Source organism: Chionomys nivalis, chromosome 18 (genome assembly GCF_950005125.1).
Source record: "Chionomys nivalis chromosome 18, mChiNiv1.1, whole genome shotgun sequence".
Classification (NCBI taxonomy): Eukaryota; Metazoa; Chordata; class Mammalia; order Rodentia; family Cricetidae; genus Chionomys; species Chionomys nivalis.
This window is the reverse complement of record NC_080103.1, coordinates 64,291,629-64,314,555: the sequence shown is the minus strand read 5'-3', so window position 1 is coordinate 64,314,555 and position 22,927 is coordinate 64,291,629. Positions and strand designations below refer to the sequence as shown.

The 22,927-nt window shown below is 37.8% G+C and overlaps 1 protein-coding gene across 2 annotated transcripts; it reads right to left on the bottom strand.

Annotated features, from left to right (window-relative positions):
• Nucleotides 1-360: 360 nt before the first annotated feature.
• Nucleotides 361-21,917, bottom strand: Rpe65 (retinoid isomerohydrolase RPE65). Of its 2 annotated transcripts, XM_057793787.1 has the most exons (14): nt 21,907-21,917; nt 20,767-20,849; nt 16,667-16,817; nt 13,831-13,938; nt 13,600-13,741; nt 11,833-11,980; nt 9,939-10,020; nt 9,603-9,735; nt 9,359-9,498; nt 8,487-8,616; nt 2,450-2,564; nt 2,268-2,362; nt 2,053-2,164; nt 361-512 (listed from the first exon to the last, which is right to left on the bottom strand). In XM_057793787.1, the coding sequence occupies exons 1-14, from the start codon at nt 21,915-21,917 to the stop codon at nt 361-363; spliced, it is 1,602 nt and encodes a 533-aa protein (XP_057649770.1). The 2 variants fall into 2 exon arrangements, with proteins under 2 accessions (XP_057649770.1, XP_057649771.1); XM_057793788.1 differs by lacking the exon at nt 13,831-13,938.
• Nucleotides 21,918-22,927: the final 1,010 nt, after the last annotated feature.

Below are 22,927 nucleotides of genomic sequence, written 5' to 3'. Positions count from 1 at the left end.
AAAAACACTGAAAAATCATATATACTTTCAACCTAAAACCATGGTAGATCTCAAGCTAGAGCAGAATTTGATGATAGATTGCAAGCTAGATGACCTTGGTTTTGTCATTAGAAACATGTCTTGCTAGAACATGTTGATGTTTTTATTTTTTAATTAAAATTTACATTTATTTATTGCCTATGGAAATGTACATGCCATGGTGTGTGTGTGTGTGTGTGTGTGTGTGTGTAGAGGTCAAAGGACAGATTTCAGGAATAAGTTCTGTCATTTTACTATGTAGACTCCAGAGATTGAACTCAGATTTTTGCCTGGCAAGAAGTGACTTTACCCCACAGTCATTTTTGCTGACCTGGAATATGTTCATGATCTTTTGAACAGTCCATGGAAGGTAACAGGGATATTAGTTTCCACTTCAGCCCTGGCAACTTCACTGAAGTCTTTGGCATTCAGAATCAGGAGGTATGCAGGCTTTTGTCCTGCTCCAGGACTCACCACCACGCTCAGAACCACACCTGTTAATTAAGGCAGTTTTGAAATTTTGAAATCAGGTCTTAAGATTATCTGTCATTAAAATTATGTAGATAGTAAGGTGGTATTACATTATCAAATATAGAAAACTATGTGACTTAGCTTGTTCTGGCTCTTCAATTACCTGGCTGTGTGACCACTTGAAAGAGTTCTCTAAACTGTTCCTTCCTAGACTAGGACCACTCCAGAAAGGGAATGATCTTGTCTTTTTCTCTTACAGCTGCAACCACAGCATCTTACTACAATTATTAGATCAAAGTAGAAACTCACTAATGTTGACTAAGTTAATGGATCTATGTTTTTATCTTTAACATAATGCTATAGTCTTTGTTCTATTTACTACAAAAAGTTATGACAAAGTGCATGCTTTAAAATTTTAAAGCAAAAGGGTGTGTTTTAGTTATAATTTTCAAGACCTATATGTAAGTTTACTTCTTCCAGACAAAATAAAAGCATACCTTTTATACTTTAGAATGAGCAGTATGAATGTACAAACTATTTACCAGAAAATGACCCCATAATTATTTCATTCTTCTATACTTTTTTATATTTTAATATATTAATCTTGTAGAGTATAATGTATTTTCCTGTATTTGCATTAATTTTAAAAGTTATCTTATTTTTATGTGTATGAGTGTTTTACCTGCATAAATGTCTGTGGACCTATCTATATGTATGGTGCTCATAGAGGCCAGAAGAGGATACTGGAAAACCAGAATTATAGCTGGTTGTCAGCTATAATGTAGGCAATTGGAGTTGCCCCCAATTTTCACAAGAGCAGTCAATGTTCTGAGTCACTGACCTAGCTCTCCATGTTTTCTAGCATTAATGCTTAACTGAGACTTGTGGATATGTATTACAGTTGCTCAGTATATACTGAGGCTCTGAATTCTTTCTTAGCCCAAACTTTCTAAAACAAAGAAACAAACAAAACTAATTGAGTTCCAGAGCTATGCATTTATTGATCTGGTAGAATATTCTATTTGTCTTCTATAACTCTACTACTTTGTCAGAAATATATTTTGGTCAGGAAAAGCAAATACCTAGAATTATTGCTGTCACACTGTTTTCTCATCCTTTCCATTCAGAGTTCCAGTATGACACAAAAGATGTTTTGCTGCGGTTGTTTTTGTTTGCTTATTTGTTTTTTACTATTAGCAATCAATAAGACCTGACCACAGATGAAATTTCAATTTTTGAGTGTTGTACAATTCACAGTTTGACAATCAGTTTTTTTTTTAATATTTATTTATTGTGTGTACAATATTCTGTCTGTATGTCTGCAGGCCAGAAGAGGGCACCAGATCTCATTACAGATGGTTGTGAGCCACCATGTGGTTGCTGGGAATTGAACTCAGGACCTTTGGAAGAGCAGGCAATGCTCTTAACCGCTGAGCCATCTCTCCAGCCCCCGCCAATCAGTTTTGAAAATTAGGGAATAATCAGCCTAACCCCTTTCCTAATATCAAACACACAGAGTTACAGCACAAAGGGAAGTTCAGACATGTGTGTTGCTTTCATTACCATCATCTTCTTCCAGTGCATCTGGATGACAAACAAAGATGGGTTCAGATGGGTAAGAATCCGGCTCTTGCCATATCCAGATTTCTTTAGTTTTGACATTCATCTTACAGAGCTGTTTGTGCCCAAGAAAAAGCAATTGGTTAGTTTATGAGTGACTTTAGTTGACTAGTACATGACTCAAAGTTCTATTGGGTGTTACTAAGGTGCTTCATTACCTTGTCTGGAACAAAGTGATTCAGCCCAAGTCCATATGCATAGGTGTAAGGTTTCCCCCCATATTTCCGATAATTTATTTGGGGAAATTCAAAGGCTTCAAAACAAAACACAGACATAGGAAAACTCAGTCTCTTTAAGTAGGACACCTTCGTTTTGTAATGTTTTCTTTAGATCAGCTTACCTTGACGGGGCCCTGAAAAGAGAACCTCAGGTTCCAGCCAGATGGTCTCATCACTGCACAAAATGGCTGTGGCAGTTGTATGGGCAAGTGTGACTAAATTCTTGCCTGTGTTAGCCTTAGGAAGAAGATAATAGAGACCTCAGTGATCAGGGAAGGAAATCCAACCATCTGTAAATGCAGACTTCTCAAATTTCACCTCCTCTTTTCAGAGGTCACCATACAGGGAGGAACAACAAAACAAAAAGCAGACTAGGAGGCTGGCTACTGTATCAGACTAGAAAGTCTCTCAGATGGCATATTGGCAGGTTATAAGTGATTCACTGGAAACACATTGTTTAGAAATAATGTCAACCTCTACTTGAATGTGACAGTCATATTAATTAGTTTAAAATTCTGGATAATTATCTTATACTTCAGAAAAGGTAGCACATGGCACTTTCCTGTCCTGAAACTTCATTCTTCTATGTAGCCAATCAGTGAGGCAAATAGGTTTCTTAACCATTTATTTACTTGTGTGTGTGCTAGGCACCATACTAGGTGCTAGGAAGAAAAGGGATATTTAAGGATTCTCCAATTGTCTACAATTTCTCTGCTACAAATGCAATTGACCAAAAATGTGGTCATTTGGTTACTTCCTAAGTACTTATTGAGCATCTCCTATAGATCATGGATTATATTAGGTTTGGGGAGAGAGCTATAAGAAGGGCTGAAATGGCCCATGTGACATGTGAATGTAGATTTTGGGAAAGCACATAAAAGCATTATAATCTGGGACTTTTTCATTGTTTTTTGAGACCAAGTTTCTCTGTGTAGCTTTAGAGCCTGTCCAGGAACTTGCTCTGTAGACCAGACTGTCCTCATACTCACAGAGATCCTCCTACCTCTGCCTCCCAAGTGCTGGGATTAAAGGAATGTGCCACCATTGCCCAGAAATCCAGGGCTTTTGTAATGCTGTAGGATAAAGGAGAACATATGTAGCACTTGCTTGTGGGTAGGAAGAACAGGGCATTACAGAGGGCTCAGAACATAAGACAGTGAGTATGTCCATGTCAAGTGTGTGTAGGAAATGTTCTGTCTGTTTTAAGGAGTCAAAATACAAGGCCTAAGAACAGTCTGAACTTGAAGTTTGACTTCAGATTAAAACAAGAACAGGACTTTAAAACTCAGGAAGAAATAAGGACTTTTCAGGGAGTAAAAGTGGTATAGAATTAATCAGCATGCTAGGTACTTGTGAGAAAGCAGGTATGACTGGAAGATTGTCCTGATGACAGTGAGAAGCAGAAGTTTTGAACCATGGTAAGACTGGGACCCAAACAGAGAAAGCCAGACTATGGGACTAAAGACACAGCCTGGAAGCATTGAGATGGTTTCCTGCTTCTACCCATTCAAAGTTTCTGAAGACTCAAAAAGTTCGGGAAATGTGACAGAGCTCCATGCAGGGGAAGAGTGGGGAAAAGAGTAATTAATGAGAGACTGAAAAGAACCTACGTGTAACTCTCCCATGGTCCAAATGAGGAGCAGAAGGAGGGAGAACATGAGCAAGGAAGTCAGGACTGCAAGGGGTGCGTCCACCCACTGAGACGGTGGGACTGATCTAATGGGAGCTCACCAAGGCCAGCTGGACTGGGACTGATGGAGCATGTGTTCAAACTGAACTCTCTGAATGTGGCTGACAATGAGGGCGGGCTGAGAAGCCAAGGACAATGGCACTGAGTTTTGATTCTACTGCATGGACTGGCCTTGTGGGAGACTAGTCTGCTTGGATGCTCACTTTCCTAGACCTGGATGGAGGGAGGAGGACCTTGGACTTCCCACAGGGCAGGAAACCCTGACTGCTCTTAGGACTGGAGAGGGAAAGGGAGAGGGAGTGGGGGGATTGGGAGGGAAATGGGAGGAGGTGGAAATTTTTAATAAATAAATAAATAAATAAGTCCTTTTTTCTTTTTTAATTAAGTGTATTAAACTAATAAAATATTTTAATATAAATAAAGAAGAACCTACATGTACAATGGTAAAGCCAAACTGAGTGAAAAAGAAAATGGTACTGAGAACATGAAGGAAAAAAACAATAGTAAAGAAAGGCAATAGGGAAGAGATGACATTATACACAGAATTATCATAATCACATCCACCATGCACTATCAAAGGGGACTGGAACAACAGCCAAATAGTCTCTGACATCTCCTTTTATCACTGATATGAATGCAGAACACTGCTATTTCACCATGAAAATGTTAAGAGAACAGTATCAGTAGTTTTTATTTAGATGCCAGACACTGTGCAATGCATTTGGCGTGGATCATATACATTTAGCCCTCACAGCAGGTAAGTTCCTGTCTTTCCCCCATTTCACACATGAGAAAATTGTACCTTAGATGAAGCACCATGGCTAAGGAACAGAGCTAGGGTGTGCCTCCACCTTAGTCTTAAACCATCTGCTTGGTCAGAAGATGTTTTGAAGAACAAAGAATATGTCAACTGCTCAAGACAGTTACTACCTTCTAGCTAGGATATATAAAAATGACATGTAGTCAAATTGTCAAATTAAAAAAAGACATTTATTTGTTCACATATGCATGTAGTAGTATGCATAAACATGCACACAACTTTTTAGATGATTGCATGAAAACAGTGGAAAATACTTCTGGATCAAATTTTCACTTTCTTCTAGGTATTGAGGGGAATTTCACAGGGGCAGTGAAGCTTATGTTCTATTTGGAGATTAACAAATATATTTAGTAAAGTATACAGTATAGCACAATTGTAGGAACAAAAAATAAAAGAGGGACTCAATGTGTGAAGGATTTGTGGGTTGAAATTTTAATAGGTGATCTGAGTAGGCCTCTTTGTAAAAGTGGCATTTGACACAAAACTCTTAGATGAGGAAACCTGCAATGTATTCAAGCAGGGAGAAAAAACAAAACAAAACAATCCCCCAAGACAAAACAAAAATTGTCAAAATCTTGGGAAAAATATGATGAATATGTTCCAGAAGCACTAAAGATGTGTGGTGGTATTTAGGAGAGTTTGTGGGGAGCTAGTAGGTTTAGATTGTGTAAGGCACATGGGTTATAGTGAGGACCTGGGCTCTCACTGTGGATAAATGAGGGGAAGCTACAGAGGGTTTTGTGTAGATAAGGAACACACTGTGATTTATTCTTAAAGAAATCCCTCTGATTGCTTTGTTGAGTCTATACTTGGGTATTTGTTTTGTGAATGTGGATAGTAATGAAAGATTGGACTCAGCAAAACCAGTTTGTTTTATAGAAATCCAATCTAGAGAAAACAATTCTAGCTAGGCTGGTAACATTGAGACAAGGTAGATGGGAGTTGACAGTTTCCTGGTGAATGGAGTTTGAAAGTGAGAGAGGCAGTAACCCTGCACCATGGTATCTAATCTAAACAATTAAAGGTTGGTAATTGACCCAGAATGCTTGAAATTGTTACAGGTGAGTGTACTTTTTGGTGGGTGCGGGAGATAAAAAAATTCAGGTTTTGTTTCTGAATATTAAAGGAAAAGTGGAGGTGGTGGTTGATAACTTGAACCTTGAGATTCATAAACCGGGAGAGATGTTATGAAGGGTACTTTAAAATAATATATCTAAACAGTGGAGATACTAAAAGACAGTATGGGATCAAAAGCTGAGTGATAGGGCCTACCAGAAAAGGAAGGTGTAGTGATAGTTTATTGAGGCAAAATATGTTGAGAGGTCCTAGTGAGGATATTATGTTTATTAATTATGAAACATTAAAATAGTAGAGAAGGATGACCTGAGATGGAGGGAGGGAGGGGGAGAATTGCTGGAGTGATGCATCTACTACAAGGATGGGAAAGATTAGCTCTGGTTAGAAAGATAGATATTCAGGATATAGGTACAGACGCTGGCAGGTGATGTGATTCTTTTCTGATTACTTCAATGTTTCAGATAAAGAGAAAGCATCAATATTATACATGAAAGTGGTATGGAAAGTATAAAAGTGAGGAGAGGAGGGGGAATATTTAACTAGCAAAGTAAGACAATATGTGAAGTTAGGAAATGAAATAGTAAGATTTGTGGTCAGACATTTAAAGCTGAAGCAATTAGCATGACTGTGTGTTCACAGCACTTAAATTTAGATGAAGAGGTACAAATATAGAGAGGATAGATAATCTAATTGAACTATGATGTGATTTTTGACAAGTCTGATAAACAGGTAAGGAAATTATTACCTATAAAGTTGTACAAAATCATTGACCGTGACAGATAAATTGAGTGAAAACGAAAAGTGAAATTTTCAGGGTAATAAAGGATAGCAAGTGATGTGTTCAATGGAAGGAAATTTATATAAGTAGGGCATGTAATATTAAAATATGAAAGGTACAGCTAGAGAATGGAGTGAATTAAAATTGCAAAGGATCATTTATATTCTAAAAGGAATTTTAGATTTAGACTGTCACCTACTCAATCTGTTCTTCATGCCACTGTGCTAGAGGGAACCATGTCATACATACACCCTATACACTTAAACTTCCTCAGTGAGCCCTTACCAATTATATGCTATCCAGAGTCTGATAAAGAAAGCCCCTGTATAGTCTCACTCCAATCCATTTTTCCAGCATCTTCTCTGCTCACCATGAGGCATTCCAGGAACTCAGTTACGCATCTTTGTTAAGTTCCATTTGCATTTTTATTTTTGGAACTCTTTGCCTTTATAGAAGTCTTTTTTCCCCCATCTGCAGAGCCCAATTTCACCCAACTATCATTCTTTTGCAGTTTGCCGATATGCTTAAAGGCAAGACAGTCACCTTCTTAGCTGCATTTGCTTTGCTTTATCTGATTTAAGTCTTTTGTTCAATGTAATTGCCTCAATATCTTTGTCCAAATAGGTAAGCACACAGACAAAGAGAGTATGTTATGTGTTCATGTGTTTACATGAGAAAAAATGATATTTTTCTTGGTTTTGACGTATATTTCTATCTCACTAAAAGTTATGGATGTTGTTGGTATTATTCTGAAATACTGAAGAGAGAGACCAACATGTAGAAATAAAGAGATGGTTGTGTGGCGGTTCAGAAAACCAGTTCTTCAGACATTCATGAGAACTGTGTTTTCTGACTCTAAGTTTGCCATTCTTTCAGCACTAAGTTTCTTTAAAAGCATACTTTCTTAATAGTAGTATAGACCCACTGATTCCTACAGTATTTCATAGATGAGTAACAGCAGGTTCAGAGTGGACTTTCCTAGAAGTCACCTAGTATACTTAAGTAGAGTCTCATAGTTACCTTCAAACTTTTCATTTCCAAAGGAAGATTAAACTCACATTGCAGAAGAAAACATGTCTGCATCCCAGAGGACATTTGTTTCAGAGACTGTCTGCTCTCTAGGTTATTTTTTTTTTCTGAAAATCACCCCTTCTCTATAGTGTTCATGGATCACAACTTTCTTTTACCTTATCAAGAGAGTATTTAAGACTCAACTTTCAGTTTCATGTTTTTTAAAGTTTCTTATTTATATATTAACAAATTTTAATGCTATTTCTCTTGCCAGTATGCCTACTGCATTTATTTCATTTACCAAACTTCCAGAGGGATATTCTGAATACCTCCATAATAATCAATAATATTATTGGTTATTTTTGTTGTCTGATGTCATCTTCAGATTTATAAAATACCAAATTCCTTTATAAATTAACCAAGTCCTTGCAAGAATGCTCTCTGATCTTTTACATCACCATAATTTAAAATTATTTAGAAAATTTATACAACTGCCAAAGGATGCTAGGAGTCACTGGATCTATAGTCATTAAATATGCTTTCAAAGGGATTTTGTGATTGAAAAAGCCATGAAATTAGAATCAAGAAAACTACATCTCATCTGGGTTCTGTGGAAATTATCTTTTCTAAATCATAGCATTTTTTTCAGTTTCAGTTTCTTCATTTTGTAAAATAAGACATTTAGTTAGTATTTTTAAAGTTCCTTCCAGATTTGAAATGTCAAGATTATGAATAGACATGACAGTTTCCAAGAGAGATGAATCACAATTGTAAGGAAGTAACCTTGTCAATTGTCAAAGGAAGTACATATCTCCTGACTTCAGGCTGAGGAGCCTTCATGGCATTTCTTTTCACTTCTTCCCAGTTCTCACGTAAATTGGCTAAATATAAGTAATTATAAACAAATTCAAACCTGTGAAAACAAGAATTCAAACATGAACACAATTACAAATAATTTGTTTTGTTTTGAAGCAGGGTCTAATGTAGCACAGGCTGGCCTTGAACTTAAGATATTCCTGCCTCTTCCTCTCAAACACTGGAATTTAAAGCATGCACCATTACACCTAACCAATTAAAAACAATTTTAGAGATGATTCATGACTTTGAAAGCACACATGGCTAGTTCTTTAGGCCACAACCAAGACTGCTATTGACAAAAAGAATCTCATAACCATTTCCTCTTCCTACTCATTGAGGGGAAAATGAAGAGTCTGCCTCATGAATATGTTGCCATAACAGCAGTTTTATATATTCTTTGTTCTGCTTCACTGCCTCCACTCTGTGTCCTTAGGAATCAATGTATTTTTAATGACTAGCCAGAGAACAGCTTGTGTGCTTCTCTTATTCAGAATGAGGGAGGATTCAAAAAACCTTACAGAACTTACGAAATTTAAAGTTGCTTTTAGAGTCTCAGAACCTTCTATTTTCAGGTCTGCTTCAGATCCAGTTGGTTTTCATTATTAACTATAGTTCTGATGGCCAGTCTATTTCTGATTTTCTAAACTCTCTGATTACTATCAATTACACTTTTTACTATTTTATACCATTTCTTTTTTATATATTCACAATAAGGGATAAGGACCCCCACCTCTATTCAAGCTCTTTGTTTCCAGAAGAAATTGGAGATGGGACATTTATCCAACATATTTTCTTACCCTTTCCAGCAGCAAAGGTCCACAATCAGAAACCCATTGTCTTCGTAAGTATTGATATGATGAAAAAGATTGAAAGGAGAGGTCCTGTATTTATTATTGAGGTATTTTCTTCTTTTTTTGTCAGCAACATGAAGCCAAACCTGGAAAGGTAGGAAAATGTTTTGATAAATTTATAAAGGAAAAAAATATAAAATACTTTTCTCAGTATCACAACTTAACAAACAAATAAATTAATCAGACATACCCCCATGCTTTCATTGGACTCAAAACAATCCATGTAGTTGGCTCCCCAAAGACTCCATGAAGAGAGGAACTTGAAAAGATTAATTTTGACCGGAGTCTCCACAAAAACGATATAGTTGGGAGTCAGACCAAAACTGTTCAGAAAGACAAATGTGTTTGTGAATAGGCAGGCTAGTTCTTGGTTACTAAGAAATAGGTCTACACAAGGTATATTTAGTTATTCAGGTCTATAATGTTTACATGAAATCAATTAGTTTTAAACTTTTTTTTCTACAAGGAACTGTCTTGATCAGGTAGACCAATGAGATCTTTACATGTGAGCTTTTCTTCAAATTACCTGTGTACGTAAGATGGTTTGAACCGATCACTGCAGGGGAACTGCACAATGATCTCTGACTTGTTTATTGGATCTTCCTTGTCTGAAATAAAGTGGTTTTAAAGGCTTTTGATCATCATAATTATCATAAAAATTCTCCTCCTCATTTTCTTTTCCTTCATATAAAGCATATTAAACAGTTTATACAAGCAAAAAGTGCATTTCCAGGTGTATTTTCAATTTTTTTTCAGAACGTGTTTTCATCTTCTCAGTCACTGGGATATCTTAGTGGAATTTCATGTTATTAAGGGGTTCTTGGGTGAGTGGTGGTTACCTAAGGGTTCTGCTAAGCACGTTCTGGGGTAAGAACAAAAATTTGTACGTCTTAGAAAGGAGCCTCACTCAGGAAAGTGAAGTGACAGTTGCATAAGAGGAGCCATTAACATGCTATCAGCTAAAGAATTAACATGCTATCAGCTAAAGAATTAACATGCTATCATCAGCTAAAGAATTAACATGCTATCAGCTAAAGAATTAACATGCTATCAGCTAAAGAATTAACATGCTATCAGCTAAAGAATTAACATGCTATCAGCTAAAGAATTAACATGCTATCAGCTAAAGAATTAACATGCTATCAGCTAAAGAATTAACATGCTATCAGCTAAAGAATTAACATGCTATCAGCTAAAGAATTAACATGCTATCAGCTAAAGAATTAACATGCTATCAGCTAAAGAATTAACATGCTATCAGCTAAAGAATTAACATGCTATCAGCTAAAGAATTAACATGCTATCAGCTAAAGAATTAACATGCTATCAGCTAAAGAATTAACATGCTATCAGCTAAAGAATTAACATGCTATCAGCTAAAGAACTCAGACAGAAGACAGGAAAGTGGCAGCTGAGGGTTCTGTACAGATAGTAACAAACTTTAGGTACAATCTGACGGAATGAAAGTGAGTTATAGATGGACATTAAAGAACAAACACCCCAAACTGGGGTTTAACAAACTGCTCCTGTTGAGGACATAGGAGAAACTCCAGAGGCCAACTCCACTTTGAGTTTTTATAGGCTCTTAGGGGTTCTCTTCTCTCAGGCCTTCCTCTTTTTTCTGGCCCTGATATCCTCCCTTTAATAGGCTCTTTTCCTTCAGCCTTTCATTTACAGTCAGAAACAGTGTCTCTTTCAGGGAGGCGAAGCTACCCCCACCCTGGAAGCACCAAACTGCTCATCTTTAACAGGCTCATCTCATTTCTCAGTTCTGTCTATGTTCTGCTGAGTTCCCATCATTGTGAAGATGCCCTAACCTAGGAAAATCCAAATAGCAGCAAATTTGAAAAAACACACAGGGAAGAGTACTATACAGTTACATCTTAGAACAAGTGGAAGTCAGGTTTAAGCCCAGGGAAGTAAAGCAGTGCTTTAGTGTAGCCAAAACTCCCTCATAGTACTGTAAAGTTCCTTAAAAGTACAGCATGGATGAGTGATATCAACAGTTCTGTCCAATATGAAGTTCTGTTCAATAAATACTATGCATGCTAAAGTTCATGCATGAGAAAATAATATAAATGACTTCTTAAATCATGGCAAGGTCCTCATTCCAAAATTTCTCAGTCTACCCAAATAGGAATTCAATATTTTGCTTGGCATATGAATAAGTTCTCAATAAATGTTTGCTAAATATAAATTTAAATAATATTTAAATATAAATGCACTAGGCCTTGAAACATTGTAAAACAGAACTTAGCCCCTTGATTTCTGGATTTTGAAGTCACCATTGTTTATTGTCTTGCCTCTGGACATTAGTCATCTGGTAGGATAGGAATGAGAGAAGTCTTATCAAGCCTGAGAATAATTCTGATACTATAATCTATATCCTCTATTTCCAGCACTTTTGATAACAGACTCACTTGCTTGCAGTGGAGGGATCTTAATAATGTTGTAGGCAACTGAAAAATTTTTTCCAAAGCAATTGCCAATATTGTAAACAGTTCCATCACTTTCAATATGTGGATGAGCAGTGGCGCCATTGACTGAGACATAGTTGCAAAGATCAACCTGTGCAATAAAACATGGATGTTAGCTGCCCTGTCAGCTTCAGCTGTAAACTATGTGAAAAAGGGCACTGGGTTTATTATTGAGGTTGAGGTCAATTAACTAATGCCAGAATATCCAAGCTCCTTCCTTTTATCTCTTTGAAAATAACATCACATTAATGTTATTTATAGTTCTGAATTCCATGATTGATCTCCTAGATAGCCCTATCTCCTTTGTACTCCCATTTCTAAGTAAACACCTTAAAGTATAAATGCTTATATAATTTCTATGAGCAAAGACTTTCAGTAACTTTCCATCAGGAAAACAGTTTCTTTCAATTTTCTAGCCAATTATTTAAGCTTTCAGATTTATGCAATTGTGTACCATTGCTCCCTTTGAAACTACTTACACTTCTAGATGACTAGTTTCAGTTTAAAGATTGACCCCTACTTTAAAATATCTGAACCATTTTTGAATTGCATAGTGATCAAGGACATTTCTGGTATTTAGTGGACAAGATCAGGACCATCAAGCCTCTGTAACATGTGGGACAGCCCTTCAGTTAAGAGTCATCTCCTGCCCAAAGCTTCCACAGAGAACTACTGCACATCTAGTCTAAAAAGATTATTTTCAGTTTATGAAAAAAGGTCCCTTATTTCTCCATCTCTGTGCCTTTGATAATGCAACTCTCACTCTAAATGCTCTTTGACCAAATTCACTGAAGCTACCTGTTTTCTCTACCCTAAACAAATTCCTTGAGACATACTTTTGTATCTTCTTTCCTTAGGTTTATATTTTCTTAAAAGATTCACTACATTCTGAATCCTGCTATTGGGTTCTTCTTTGATTTCCTCATCTAGAGGTTAAGCTTACTAAAGACAAGAACAAAATCTTGAAAAATGTGTTAATACATATTGGTTGAGACTGTGTGTCTATTTTAAGAAATACTAAAGAATATTGTATAAGTCATCAGTAAAATATATCATTTTCTAATATTTTGATTAATGCTATTCCATTTAAAATACAGCTTTATCTATAATAAGAGGTATCTACAAGGGACAAATTGGTGCAATGTAATTGTTTAGAACTATCAACGGCAGGTTTTCAACATTAATAGCTAGTTTTTGAATACTGCTGTTTATATCTTATGGGTCAAAGACAGTGCTGTGCTACTCATTGATATATCCCTGTATCTTACAGAAGTTTTGATACATGGAAAGGTCTCAGAGACTTTGTGTCACAAATGAATGAATGTTAGTTGTTTTAAATGTATGTATTTAAAATATCATAGGTTAAGAAAGAAATTTTAGCCAGGCGTGGTGGTGCACACCTTTAATCCCAGCACTCAGGAGGCGGAGACAGGCAGATCTTCATGATTTCAAAGCCAACCTGGTCTACCAAGTGAGTTCCAAGACAGGTTCCAAAACCAGAAATAAACCCTCTCTCAAAACAAACAAAAACAAAGACAAAAAAGAAAGAAATATCACCATTTATATGTTACATATCTAGCAGTTGGTGACCAGGAAGAAGTTGAAAATTAATCTGTCTCATGTTCTTTCTTTTGAATTTATCCTAATGTTTTAAATCTAAGTTCTCAACTTTATGTACTTGAGCAATATTCTCTGAGCACAATGTCCTACCTGTTTAATTGTCTCCAAGGTCTCTGGGTTAACTTTTGTGATAAAGTTGGTCTCTGTACAGGCATAGTAATCTTCTCCCACTGGGTATATATTTACAAGGGCATTGTCAGTAATCTCCACTCCTCGAAAGTAAGAAAAAAACCTGCAGAAGCAAATGATTTTCTAGTTTATTAAATTTTAGGTTTCATGAATAAAAAAGGTTGATATAAAGTGCAGTTTGGTTTTATTAACCTGGAAAATATATTCTTGCAGGGGTCTGGGAAAGCACAGGTGCCAAATTCTGTTATGACAATCCTCTTCTCGGTCATTGCCCGGACATAAGCATCAGTGCGGATGAATCTGGAGGACGTTGAGAAATGGAGAAAGGATACATTCATGCAGGACAGGTGAAGCTGGGAGTCACTCAATGTGTTTTCATCAAATTGGAATCAGGAACTCAAGAAGAATGGAGAGAATCATCAACTTTTTTAATTGGAATGACCATAAAAGGAAAGAGCTTAAATTGAGTCTTCTAAAACTATCTGTGGTTGATAGGTAAACTGTGGTGCCAAAAGTTAAATGATTGACATATGTGATTGAAACAGTGGTCAAAGTTAGACAAAGTGAATGTCTTATATCATACACAGTGTGATCAGTAGTTTTCATCAATGTGACATAAACTAGAGTCTTTGGGGGGAAAGGGAACTTTAGTTCAGAAGATGCCTCCATATTCCTCCAAACCTCCAGATTTCCTATATAAATCCATGGGGCAGTCAGTTTTAAATTAATGATTGATATGAGAGATTCCAGTTCACACTGGCACCATAACTGAGCAGGTGGTATAAGAAAGCAGGCTGAAGGCCGGGCGGTGGTGGCGCACGCCTTTAATCCCAGCACTCAGGAGGCAGAGGCAGGCGGATCTCTGGGAGTTCGAGGCCAGCCTAGTCTACAAGAGCTAGTTCCGGGACGGGCACCAAAGCTACAGAGAAACCCTGTCTCGAAAAACAAAAACAAAAACAAAAACAAAAACAAACAAACAAAAAAAGCAGGCTGAAGGCTGGAATGATGGTTCAGCCATTAAAATCATTGGCTACTCTTCCAGAGGACTTGGATTCAATTCCCAAAACCTGTGTGATGGCTCATAACTGTCTGTAATTTCATTCTCAGAAGATCTGGCACCCTCTTCTGGCTTCTGCAGAAAATGAATGAATGTAGCACAAGCAGTCAAACATACACATGAACTAAAATTTCCAAAGACATATTGAGAGAAAGAGAGAGAGAGAGAGAGAGAGGAACATGCAAACCAGTAGGCAGTATTTCTCCATGGTCCCTCCATTTCCTCAATCCTTCCTGACTTGGCTTTCTGTATTGATAAACTGTAAAGTGTAAGATGAAATTAATCCTTTTGGATTTATTTCTTTTATTTCTTTTGGCCATGATTTTTATTACAGAAATAGAAAACAAACTATGACACATGGGTTCTTCACACACACAACTCATCACATTATAGGATACAACGTGCTGGGTTATATTCTTTTCATTATCCCTTTGACCTTGTGTTTCTTAATTTCAGAATTCATGGTATACTTTAAAACTCAGTTATTATTGAATTTTATATCTCCCACAGATATATAGCAGATAATAGATCTGCTGAGCTATTTCCCAGACTACCTGGCAAATGCTGTTTAAGGTTTATCACATGGAGGGAAAAGTAAATTCTGATTTTGTGTGTTTATGAAGAGGATTGTATATGAAAGTGTACATTTGAAGATATATGAAAACTTTGTCTAAATTCCAAATTTGCTTTCCTAGAAAAATTTATGCTTGGCAGACGCTATTTCTCTTTTGTCACATTTCAAATCCTATTTCCAGTTTCCCCTTACTCTTCCTTTGACATCTCTTCAAAACACTTGAAATTCATAGTGATCATACCACTAGCAGGCTTGAACATTCAAATAGGAATCGGGTATTGACTGTGTTGATGTGGGGGATTCTTAGAATGCTGACTTTAGCAATAACTATTTATTTATTGTTGATCTTTTTATTAAAAATTTTATTACTAATATTATTATGTGCATTGAATTTGACTTGCATGCATATATGTGTTCTACATGTGTGCTTGTTGACCACAGAGGCCAGACAGGTCATTAGTATTTCTTGGTTTTGAGTATCAAACAGTTGTGAACTGCAGCAGCCATGGTGTGAGAATTGAATCCTGGATCCTTTGGCAGAGCAGCTACTGAGTCTTTGCTTTAGCCCTTTAGTAAATAACTCTTGTAAAAAAAAAAAGAAGTTTATGTTGAGAAACCGTGTCTCGAAAAACCAAAGGGGAAAAAAAAACTTTATGTCTCTCTTTCTCTGTGTCTCTCCTCTCCCCCTGTGTGTTTCTTCTCTGTACCGGTCCATCTATCTCTGGTGTTTCTGTGATATATTTGACCCTTCCCTCCTTTGTATCACCCTTTCTTTTTCCTTAAACACTTGTTTGTGTGTGTGGTGTACATATACGCAGGACATGTGCATGTGCCACTGAATTCATATAGAGTTCAGAGGACAACTTGCTGGAGTCAGTTTTTCTACTGCCATGCAAGAATTGAACTCAGGTGATCAAGCTTAGTGGCATGCAAAGTTTACCTTAGAGTTATCTCACCAGCCACCCTCTCAGACCTTTCTGATGATAAAAATGAAAGGAAACAAGATTAATAGTAGTCTAATTAATAGCAGCTTTTCTTAATACTGCATTCTTAGTACTCATGTAGTCATCAGTGTTGAGTAGATTCATTTCTTGCATTTTACAGATGACAAATGAAAGAATTTTAGGCCAATTTCCTTCCATAAGTCATCAGTGAAGACAAGCAGTGCCTGGTGGATTCAGGATTTGAAAAGAGCCATGTTTGACTCTGAGTTCTTCACCCTAGTTATCCCATTTTAGCATTCTTAGGTGACCTCGCTGTTACACAAACCTTCATAGAGCATGGAGAAATAAGAAATAAATGAGTTTGGAGATCTGCTCGGTGTTCAGGAAGATGAAAGTTCACACAAGGAGCAAACTGAAATAGGATCTATTGTGGTGAGGACAGTGCTGATTTACCTCCTATGGTATGTGACGTGGCCCTCCTTAAAGTCAAACTTGTGTAAAAGGGCTTGTCCATCAAACAGGTGATAGAAGGGCTCAGATCCAACTTCAAAGAGCCCTGGCCCACATCGAAGGAGACTGCCAGAGAGCCAGAGGGGAATTCTTCCTGCAGTGAAATGAGAGAGCATGTGGTAACACTCACCAGATTCCCTAGATGCCTGTCCATTTGTCAGCTTACCCTTGGATAGAACATCAGGTTTTCTTATGCAATTTGGTGGATTGAAAAATAGAGGGATTTTAGGAGCATGGATCAAAATACTTTCATTAGGTATGTTGATATAGAAAAACTTTTTTTTTCTTTTTAATTTTGAGTCAGGGTTTCACTGAGGCACCTTTGATGGTCTATACACAGTTTATAGACCAAATTGCCCTCAAACTCAGATTCATCTGCCTCTGTGTCCTGAAAACTGAGATTAAAGTTGTAGACCACTATGCCCACATAGAAAAACCTTTTAAATGAAGCCACAGGAATGCTGAGTTTTTAAAATCTAAAACTCTCAGTTCTCTTGGGTATAAATCAACATGTTTGATGAACTTCATCCTCTGTGGCAGAGAAGGTACAAAGCTAGGTGTTAGGGCCTGAACTAAGATGCAGGATACTCTCTAAAAGCCTTTGTTTATTTGAAAATTGAGGGGCACCCAGGATTTCACTGGGGACTTCCATCTTCCATGGTGAGGCTTGCTCTGTCCTCTTACCTCCAGAAAAACACATGTTTGCTTAATTCTTACCTTATCTTTATTTTTCAAACAAATGTATTGAAGCCTACAAATCAAGATTAATAGCCTACCAGACATTAGATACAAATTAGAGGCTGGGTGGTGGTGGTGGTGCCTTTAATTCTAGTACTTGCAGGCAGAGGAAGGCAGATCTCTGTTATTTTGAGGCCAACCTGGTTCACAAGAGCTAGTTCCAGGATAGCTAGGACTGTTACACAGAGAAATCCTGTTTTTAAAAAACAAACAAACAAAAATTTAGAAAACAATGTTTGCTTTGAATGAAAGCACATTCTTGGTGTTTGATACTAGGGTTATATTGTCAGTGCTACCATCTAGCTGAGAAGTGTTGACTTTTATAGGACAGGAAGAAAAGAAAGATTTGCCTAAGCACTGACATTTCGCATAGCACCCTACTACACCCAACAAGGCCTGGATGAGTCACATGGAGTCTTCGGAGAGAGTTGATAATGGTAACAGTGATTGCTGTCTGTTGCCTACTTGGTGTCTAATACTGGGTTAGTCAATCTACTTAAATTGCCTCTTAGTCTTCACAATATCCACACAAAATAAATGTTGACATTTATAAAGTGAAGGATTTTTTTTGGTGTGAGCCTAGCTTTTAATGGCTGAGCCATATAGCATAGATGTCCCTCAACTGAGGCATGGATAAAGAAAATGTGGTATCTACACTGGAATATTTGTTACTCAGTGGGATGGGGGGAATAATGGCATCATGAAATTTGCAGGCAAATGAATGGAACTAGAAAAAACCATCTTCAGTGAGGTAACCCAGACCCAGAAAGATAAACAGGAGCCTTCATCCAGTAACTGATGGAACCAGACACAGAGATTCACAGCCAAGCACTGGACTGAGTTTTAGAAGTCCAACTGAATAGAGGAAGGGATTATATGAGCAAGGGTGGGGTGTCAAGATCATGATGGGGATACACACAAAGACAGATGTCTTGAGTTTGTGGGAGCTCACAGACTCTGGACCGACAGCTAGGGACTTGGCATGGGACCAGCCTAGACCCTCTGCATGTGGGTGACAGTTGTGTAGCTTGGTCTTTTGTGCATGAGCTTTTCTAGCCCTGATGCATGAGCTGGCTCTTTGGAATCGTTCCGTATGGTAGAATGCCTTACCCAGCCTTGATGCAAGGAGGAAGGGTTTGGTCCTGCCTCAGCTTGATATGCCATGCTTTGGGAGGCCTTACCCCTTCTAAATGGAGACAGAGGAGGAGTGGATGAGGGGGTGTAGAAAGGAGGTGGGGATACACTCATCCATTGCTGGTGGGAATGCAAACTTGTGCAACCACTTTGGAAAACAGTGTGGCGGTTTCTCAGGAATTTCGGGATCCACCTACCCCTGGACCCAGCAATACAACTCTTGGGAATATACCCAAGAAATGCCCTATCATACAACAAAAGTATATGCTCAACTATGTTCATAGCAGCATTGTTTGTAATAGCCAGAACCTGGAAACAACCTAGATGCCCTTCAATGGAAGAATGGATGAAGAAAGTATGGAATATATACATATTAGAGTACTACTCAGCAGTAAAAAACAATGACTTCCTGAATTTTGCAGGCAAATGGACGGAAATAGAAAACACTATCCTGAGTGAGGTGAGCCAGACCCAAAAAGAGGAACATGGGATGTACTCACTCATATTTGGTTTCTAGCCATGAATAGGGGACGTTGAGCCTATTATGCGTGGTCCTAGAGAAGCTAATTAAGAAGGTGAACCCAAAGAAAAACATTTAGGCGATGAAAGGAGACAGAGACAAAGACCCACATTGGAGCACCGGACTGAAATCTCAAGGTCCAAATCATGAGCAGGAGACAGAGCACGAGCAAGGAACTTAGGACGGCGAGGGGTGCACCCACACACTGAGACAATGGGGATGTTCTATCAGGAACTCACCAAGGCCAGCTGGCCTGGGTCTGAAAAAGCATGGGATAAAACCGGACTTGCTGAACATAATGGACAATGAGGACTACTGAGAACTCAAGAACAATGGCAATGGGTTTTTTATCCTACTGCACGTACTGGCTTTGTGGGAGCCTAGGCAGTTTGCATGCTCACCTTACTAGACCTGGATGGAGGTGGGTGGTCCTTGGACTTCCCACAGGGCAGGGAACCTGGATTACTCTTAGGGATGATGAGGGAGGGGGACTTGATGGGGGAGAGGGAGGGAAATGGGAGGTGGTGGCGGGGAGAAGGCAGAAATCTTTAATAAATAAACAATAAAAAGAAAAAAAAAGAAAGGAGGTGGGGAGAGGGAATGGGAAGAGAGAAGGTAGGGGAAACTGGTTGGTATGTAAAACAAGTAAATAAATAAAATAATAATGAAAAAATAAAGAGAAGGAACTGATGTCCATCCAAAAATATTTAAGCTGCTGATAGGAACCACAGATGGTGAAATAGTAGTATTATAAGAATACTATCATCTGCAAGTGCTTCTGATGTAACAGGTATAACACCACCAACTTTCACTGTAAAACTCTCAGACTCTTGTCACTAGGCTCTCATTCAAGACCTTTCTGGACAGACACTCATAAGATATTTTCTGTATGGAGGACATTGAACAGGCACTGCAATATTGAAGAGGACAAAGGTATAGTCTTTATTGTCAAGGCATTTCAGTTCAATAACATATATCCACATTGAGAAAGCCAAGTGGAGGTAAAGGAGAGGAAATAAATTCTTAATATTAATACCCAAGGTTCCAAAAGACAGCATCAGAAGCAATTCTCAAAGTCCTGGATGTCTTAAATCTGTTTGTTTTCATCTTACTTTTCATTTTTCTTTTAGGTTCAGATCCTTTCAATTTTTTAATCATTCGCTTTGTTTATATACATATGGGCATGTGCCAAAACATGTTGGTTTCCTAGATGTGGGTTTTGGGAGCCAAACTCAGGCTTGTCAAGTTTGGTGGCAAGAACTGTCTTACCTGCCTCATGGACTTTTTCATGAATTAATAAGTCTTGGGCTTATAAAAACTCACTAGTCACACTAGACTTGTATTCAGGTTTATTTGATGTATTTTTATTTAGTAAATATTTTAGAAGAAGACAAAACAAATGAGTCCCATAATCCCTTCCCTGTATTGTGGAAATATAACCAGTACTAGGAAACCTGAGTGAACACGAAACCTGAGAGAAATGATCTTGACAAAAATGAAAGCTTTCAGCAGAGTCAAACTGTAGTGACCTAAATTCAGTACTCAGAGGCTAAAGCAAGAGGGTGTCATGTTTTTTTACACGAACCTAGGCAATACAGTAAGACCCTAATTTAGAATAAACAATGAACAAGGCAATAACGATGAGACTCACCTGTAACATGAGCTGTTACTGGCGAGGACAGTTCCTCCACAGTTTCGAATAACTTCTTGTAACCAGCAGCAGGATGTTCAATTCTAAATGTGGGGTAAAGATAAAGAAGCCTAGGTTATTCTCAAAAAGTTCTAGGAGGTGAAAGACAGTGTACTTGGAGAAAGATGCTTTAAGGACTCCTTCCAGTTTGGCTGCAGCCCCGTCTACTTAGGGTTTTATAGGATGCTGCTTAGGACCTTCCTTTCATGTCAAAGAGAATATCCTCACTTTTCCTAACTGCGGCATTGGTCCTAAACTTACTTTCTGCAGTTTTTCTTGCCTCTGAAGACATATCAACTAGTCCTGCTGTGTTCACTTCTCTTCCTGAATTGTGATACCCACAAAGTTCTCAAGAACTACCCTGTCCTAGAAACACACAAGTTGAGGCATCTCTGACCTTCTCATGAACTCATTCATTCACACAGAATGAGATCAGCACTCAGGGTCAGATGCACCACCCTTTATTATTCACCATACTGTGCTATTAGCTTTTCCTATCATCTCATGTCTCCACCAATCCTCAAGAGCTGTAGCTCTTTCAAAAATTAGAACAAGAGATTCAGGTTCTGTAACGTTTTGTGTGTGCCTATTTCTTTTGTCTTATCTTTGCTTCTGTTTTATAACTTCTTAAATTTCAGCCCTGTCTAGACCTCTTAATTTTAATTACTGTTTATCAATTAGTTATTATTAGACACTTTATAAAAAGAATTTTATATTATACTTGAACATTTAAGTCTCTCAAAACTACAGTAGGGTAAGTAGTCTTAATATATTACTTCTGAAATTGAAAACCTTTAAGAATTAATTAGTTTAGGCTTAAAAGCATATGTAATTTTCCAAAGACATACAGCTAGGAAATGACAAGACAAGACATAAAACTCATCTCAGTGTTCACAACTGCCTTCCAAGCGCATTGCAATTCATACAGATCTCTCACCACCATTTAAACTTCGCATATTCAGTCAGTGAAGGGAGAAGTAACTCCAGCCAGGCCCAAGGGACTTAGGAAAGCTGTTACCTAATATTATCTCTCTTGAACATCCTGAAATACTCCATTTACTGCCACTAATTCATGACAGAAGTTCTCTTAGAGATACTTACTGGATAGACATTTTCTCCCAGTGAAGATTAGAGAGTAGTGGTAGCAGCTGTAAGACAAGGAACCAAGTCCTTAGCCAGGGCTTTTTTGTATGCCATCTAATCCCCCCGGAAGTGCCTGTAGCTCTGGGAATCCTCTCCACCCCTCAGCTGATGGAGGGTAACAGAAGTGGCTTTCAGCACTTTAGATGCTTACACATTATTTGGACTTGGTGTTTCCATAGCAGTGTTTTGGCTGTTTTCCACAGACCTGAATTCTTCCCAAGGAGAACGAGAAGTAGGCTGAACAGAAAGGAACTGTGTTTTCTTTGGGTTCACTTTCTTATTTAGCTTCTATAGGATCACACATTATATGCTTAATGTCTTTTATTTTATGTCTAGAAACCGATTATGAGTGAGTACATCCCATGTTCCTCTTTTTGAGTCTGGGATACCTCACTCAGGATAGTGTTTTCTATTTCCATCCATTTGCACGCAAAATTCGAGAAGTCATTGTTTTTTACTGCTGAGTAGTACTCTAATATGTATATATTCCACACTTTCTTCATCCATTCCTCCATTGAAGGGCATCTAGGTTGTTTCCAGGTTTTGGCTATTACAAACAATGCTGCTATGAACATAGTTGAACAGATACTTTTGTCATTTGATGTGGCATCTCTTGGGTATATTCCCAATAGTGGTATTACTGGATCTTGGGGTAGGTTGATCCCAAATTTCCTGAGAAATCGCCACACTGATTTCCAAAGTGGTTGCACAAGTTTGCATTCCCACCAGCAATGAATGAGTGTGCCTCTTTCTCCACAACCTCTCCAGCAAAGGCTATCATTGGTGTTCTTGATTTTAGCCATTCTGACAGGTGTAAGATGGTATCTCAAAGTTGTTTTAATTTGCATTTCCCTTATCGCTAAGGAGGTTGAGCATGACCTTAGGTGTCTTTTGGCCATTTGAATTTCTTCTGTTGAGAATTCTCTGTTCAGATCAGTGCCCCATTTTTTTATTGGGTTCATTAGCATTTTAAAGTTTA

What these genes read in the sequence shown, in the direction of transcription:
- Rpe65 (XM_057793787.1), bottom strand. An exon ending in CACGTCACATACCATAGGAG is followed by an intron (nt 13,939 to 16,666) that starts GTAAATCAGCAC and finishes AACGTCCTCCAG; the next exon opens with ATTCATCCGCACTGATGCTT. An exon ending in TTCCTTTGACAATTGACAAG is followed by an intron (nt 2,565 to 8,486) that starts GTTACTTCCTTA and finishes CTTCTTCCTAAG; the next exon opens with GCTAACACAGGCAAGAATTT.